Source organism: Elephantulus edwardii, unplaced genomic scaffold, assembly GCF_000299155.1.
Source record: "Elephantulus edwardii isolate Elephantulus edwardi_28Jun2011 unplaced genomic scaffold, EleEdw1.0 scaffold00042, whole genome shotgun sequence".
Classification (NCBI taxonomy): Eukaryota; Metazoa; Chordata; class Mammalia; order Macroscelidea; family Macroscelididae; genus Elephantulus; species Elephantulus edwardii.
In genome coordinates, this window is record NW_006399792.1 from 20,045,131 (window position 1) to 20,050,807 (window position 5,677).

At 38.5% G+C, this 5,677-nt stretch overlaps 1 protein-coding gene across 1 annotated transcript in view; it reads right to left on the reverse strand.

The window, feature by feature from the left end:
* SHROOM3 (shroom family member 3) overlaps positions 1 to 3,522 on the reverse strand; it is a 516,408-nt gene extending 512,886 nt beyond the window's left edge. Inside the window, exon 1 of the mRNA XM_006885301.1 lies at positions 3,355 to 3,522. Coding sequence (XP_006885363.1) covers positions 3,355 to 3,522 — 168 coding nt within the window. The remainder of the gene's footprint in view (positions 1 to 3,354) is intronic.
* Positions 3,523 to 5,677: the final 2,155 nt, after the last annotated feature.

Here is a 5,677-nt window from a genome sequence, read left to right on the forward strand (position 1 = left end):
AAAAGAAATATAAATTGAGTCACTGTACCAGAAAGAACTGGTCAATGTTCAAACATTTCAGAAGACAGATATGGTACTGAATGAAGAAGTCTATGCTACATTGAAGGCATAGCTATAACAGAAGATTCCAGGAATTGACAGAACACCAATTGAAATGCTTCAGCAAATGGATGGAGCATTTGAGGTGCTCACCTGTCCATGCCAAGAGTTTGGAAGACAGACATTTCAATTCAGAAAAAAGACATCAAGTGCTCAATTCAGATTCTGCTCCAAAAGAGAGAGAGCATGAGAATCAGTCTTCTTCTATACGGTTTTACAGCCTTGACAAACAAAAGGCAATAATAGGTTTGAGTTTTAGTTTGGCATACTAATTTATCCTTGTACAGTGAAAGCTGAACTGTGTATCTGACAAATATTTTCAGAATTGAATTTTTTTTTAAATCACCTATGATTGCCCTGTACGTTATTGACTGATTTGCTGTAGAAATCAATTCCTGCTTTTTCACAGTAAGAATTTCCTTGATCCCCTAAAAAAAATAAAATAAATTTTCCCACCTCATCTCTGTGGCTCACCTTTCAGCTAAACAATAGACAGAGCTATAAGAAATCCCTGGTGACCTACTGGTAAGGAACTGTGCTGCCAACCCAAATGTGCATGGTTTGAATCCACCACCTGCTCTGCAGGAGAATCATGGGCAGTCTCTTCCAGTGCATTGCATTAACTGTCTCTGAAAATCCACTGGAAGGTCAAATATGGGTCAGTTCTGACTTGATGATACATAACAACAACACCAAGCTGGCACTAATCTCTTAGAATCATTGACCATAGGAAGTAAAAATGGTAGTATTTGCCCAGAGATAAGGCCCAAAAGGCAGAAAGGAATATGACAAATGGAAATGAGAATCACAGGGTGAAAACAGGAAGAGTAAAGTTACATTGCAGGTATTTCAAGTAAGTGTTATAAAATGTGTATGAATGGTAGGATGGAAAACTCATTTGCTTTGTAAACTTTAATTCAAATCACAATTTTTAAAATTATGCTTTTGAGGATACAAACCCCTTCCTTAGATAGTTAACAAACTTCAAGTAATACTATATTAATACTTTTGCTGCCAGATGTGCAGTCTATATTTAGAAGAGGTAGAGGTACAGGGATATTATAGCTAATGTAAGATGGATCTTGGCAGAAAGCAGAGAATACCAGAAGAATGTCTCTCTGTCCTTCATTGACTATGCAAAGGCTTTTAACTGTGTTGATCAAAACAAGCTATGGCTGACTCGGGGAAGAATGGGAATCCCAGAACATTTGATTGTGCTTATACGAAATCTTACTTGGACCAAGAGGTAGTTGTCAGAACAGAGCAAGGAGACACTACATAGTTCAAAATCAAGAAGGGGGTTCCATCAGGGATGTATTCTGTCTCCATACCTTTTCAATCTGTAAGCAGAACAGATCATCCGAGATGCTGGGCTGTACGAGGAGGAATGTGGCATCAGGATTGGTGGAAGAGTCATCAACAATCTGTGTTATGCAGATGACACAACCCTGCTTGCTGCAGAAGGTCAAGGACTGCAGTCTTCAATAATGGATTGAAGCTCAACATCAAGAAAACAAAGATTCTAACCACCGGGCCAATTGGCAGCATCAGGATGGATGGCAAAGAGATTGAGATAGTTAACAGTTTTCATTTACTTGGTTCCACAGTCAACACTTTTGGCAACAGCAGCCAGGAAATCAGGAGACGAATTGCATTGGGAAAGTCAGCTGTGAGGAACCTCTCAAGAGCACTGAAGTGCAACGACGTCAGGCTGGAGACTAAGATGTGCCTGATCCAGGCTATAGTCTTTGCAATTACGTGCTATGCATCGGAGAGTTGGACAGTGAATAGGGATGATAGGAAGAGAATTGATGCCTTTGAGTTGTGGTGCTGGAGAAGAGTGTTGAATATACCATGGACTGCTAGTAGAACAAACAGGTTTGTCCAGGAGAGGGTGAAATGTTCCAAGAATGTTCCCTGGAGTCAAGGATTCTGAAGCTTTGTCTGACATACTTTGGGCATGTTGCAAGGAGAGACTGGTCCTTGGAGAGGGACATCATGTTTGTGAGAGTGGAGGGACGGCACTGGAGAGGAAGACCCTCGTTGAGAAGGATCGATTCTGTGGGTGGAGTGGTGGGAATGAATGTGTTTGAGATGGCTAGGTTGGCACAGGATAGAATGGTGTTTAGGGCTCTTGTACATAGGGTCACTATGAGTCTCAAACGAATCGATGGCACATAACAACAACAACCCCCAAACTAGGGCGCTCTCGTGGCCTAGTGGCAAGAACCTGCACTGCAATCCCGGTTCAAGGCCATTAGTTGCTCTGTGGAAGAAAGATGGGCAATCTTCTCCTGTACCATTAACTGCTTCTGAAAACTCACCTAATGGTGAGCTATGGGTCGGTTCTGACTCCACTCTACGGTAAACAACAACAACAACCCCCAAACTAAAAAAAAAAAAAAAATTCCTTCGTTATACACATTTTTTGAGTAAAGCGTATATGTTAAAAGCACTTGTACTCCGTGGTATTAACTGGCATTGTACTGAAACGTAAAAAAAAAAATGTCGTGTAACAGGTCATATTAATCTCTTCACTTTAAGAGAAATAAAAAAATACTAACACTTGATAAAGGACTCAGCCAACAGGTTTATACACTTATTTGAAAGATACATGAAGATTTGAGACATGTTGCAGATAATGGACTTTAAAAAGTTATTTAAATGCACAGATGCATACTAGAGGAAGAAACAGTAATTACTCTTTGTGTTGAAAGATGACTAAAGTCTCCTGAGTTCACAAAAGAAGAATTAAAACAGAGAATAGTATATTTATGCCCATAATTATCCAGAATTATTAACAAAATGTAAGACTTAAAAAACGTTATATATTTTAAGTTGGGGGGGGACGAAAATAGCACATATTTTTGTAGCCATATCCAATACACATACCAACATATACCATGCCACCATGCGACTTGTTTTAATTCTTAATCTGATTCATAACGGAAAAGATCATGTGGCAAGGAGTTTTACACTATTTCATTCACAAAAAAAAAAGGAGATTATCCATCAAACAAGCACATTTCCCCCAGGATTTCATAGAGTCAATGAACTAGACACATTTTTTCCTTTCAAATCACCAAGCTATGCAAAATATTTCCAGATAATCTGAAAGGTATGAAACAGCAAATTAAGCTCTTTCTGTTCAGGCAATCTTCAGCATTATGGTGCACTTTTTTTGTCAAAGCTGTCAGAAGTTTGAAAGTTGAAGAGGAAATCTGAATAAAGGCAGTATGGGAAACAGACACATACCTTAGAGATGATTAATGGTCCTCCGTGCTCCAGACCACCTTTCAAAGTAAAACCCCAGGGCGCGCCTCCCTGCAGGAACACTTCCAGATAAATGTACCTGCGCTTGGGGGGCGCGTTAGGGCTTAGTGTGGCACTGGGCTCATCAACGTTCTCTCTCGTCCTCATCATGCCAAACACATGGCCCCTCGAGTTAAATTTAAAATGCTTGGAGCAGATTCAGGAAAGCAAGGCTTCTACAGCATAAATTACTCCATCCTTCATGGTACACACCGCTCAAAAGAAAGGGTTCCTGAAAGGAGTCCTTCCGGATGTAAAATGTTCTTCCAAGCTTAACTCCAGGATGCTGACATGGGAGGATTTTTCCTCTTTAATGTTTCTCAATGTGAATGCTGCTCCAGGAATTCCAGGTCTCAATGAAGTCCCCGAGGGTTATCTCTCCACTCCTTTCAACAAAACAAAGGAAAAGGTTTTAGAATGTCGCTCTGAAGATAGCTCGTATTTTACACATGCACCAAAACTTTACTTTCTGTAGATTTGGCAACGAAAATAATTTTACAATACAGCAAGCAAGCCGGTTGAAATGCGAATGAATACTTCATTTTTTGATTGATTACTAGCCTTTTCTTGCTCTCCGAGTGAAATTTACCATTACAATAGCCTCCTCCCACCCCAGAAAGAGCTTTAAAAGAAAGAGGGTACTTACTATGCTTCTGTTCGCTGCAGAATTTTCGGACTTGTCCTAATGAGACTGGAAGCTGTGCTAAAACATCTCATTCCTTTTTTTCCCCCCCAGCAATAAGTTTGTCATTTGCTTTCGGGGGGGGGAGGAGAAAGTTTTGTAGAGAAAATAAAAAACAAAAACAGACTTAAAAACAAACAAACATAGAACTGGAATCCTCAGTGGGAAGAACACCAAGAAGGCAGCTCGTTTCTTTGGTACCTTTCTCACTGATGAGCAGCAGCTGCTTTCTCTGCAGCCTCTTGCTCCCTCCGCAAGAGTGAGGAAGTAAGAAAATGGATTAGGGCAAAGGGAGGCATTGCCTCCTTCCTGCACCGTAAGCACTCTGCTGTGCAGAACTCAATTCACCATAAAGAACCGACAAATCAAACCGCCTTACAGTGGGCCAAATGAGTACATTAACATGCCATACAGATGACTAATGACCAAGGAGTAGCAAATAGTTGCTAGAATAGCCCCCCCATCCATACCAATTAAAGCAGAATCTGCAGGGGGGAGATGCAGGACTTGGAATTTTTCTAAAACTCTCTAGGAAATTCTTTTGGGCAGCCAAGTTTGAGAAGCAGTAACTTAAGCCATTTTTATGAACATTAAATGTTAAGGTGGTGGCCCAATGGCTTCCCACCACCATCACCATTTTATTGGGGGGGGGGAATTAAGTATAACCAGCCAAACATTTTAAATATTTCCATTTGTTTGGCTCAATACAAAACACAAGCCAGCTTTCTTCGCTATTTTAATTGCTTGTTATCTACCTCAAGATTGCTATTCACTCTTTAAAGGAAAAGGAATGTATAATGCCTGGCCAGCAACAGACATTCAAGGCTGTATATTGTTCTGATTTCAGATAATCAGAACTCAATGTAATTTTGTAATAACGTTACTTTAAAATAGAATACACTTCAACTCAACTAGACTGCAGCTAGCAACAACAAACTTTTCAAAATAATGCATTTGGGTGAACATTTTACAATTCATAATGGTTTCTCATAAAATCATTCAAAGACATCTTGTTTTATAGTTACCATTGATTCATATAATTAATTTATTATGTCTCATCAGTCCCTTATTGTGTATTACCTTTCAAGTTGTTATGAAAACATTGAAAAGTACAAGATAATTTTTTTTTTGTCCAGAAGACTTAGTTTATTCAATTGCTGAAACAAATTATAATTCTCCTAAGGAATATACTTGCTAAAATTTTTGGGTTTAAAAGTATGTGGTAATGTGTATTGGGCTAAATATTGTGGTTAAAATTATCATAGGTTTTGGAAACTAATTTTTTTGCATTCATACCTATAATTAAAGAAGAACTAACAAAGAAATAAATAAAACATGAAAACACGACTAGATACTATTACATGTACAACACACAACAAATGCTATTTTATTTTCCACTAGTAATTTCTTCTGAAGGGCTTAGAAACAAAAAAAATAAAGTATAATCTTATTTTGTATATCAGTATTTTGGTGATAACATCAAATATACAGAATGTAAGTATGTACTGAAGTTTGGCCGATTTACTTAAACAGTTTTTAGTGGGGTTTCCATTTAAAGCTTACTTTATAAACCAAGAATAAAAA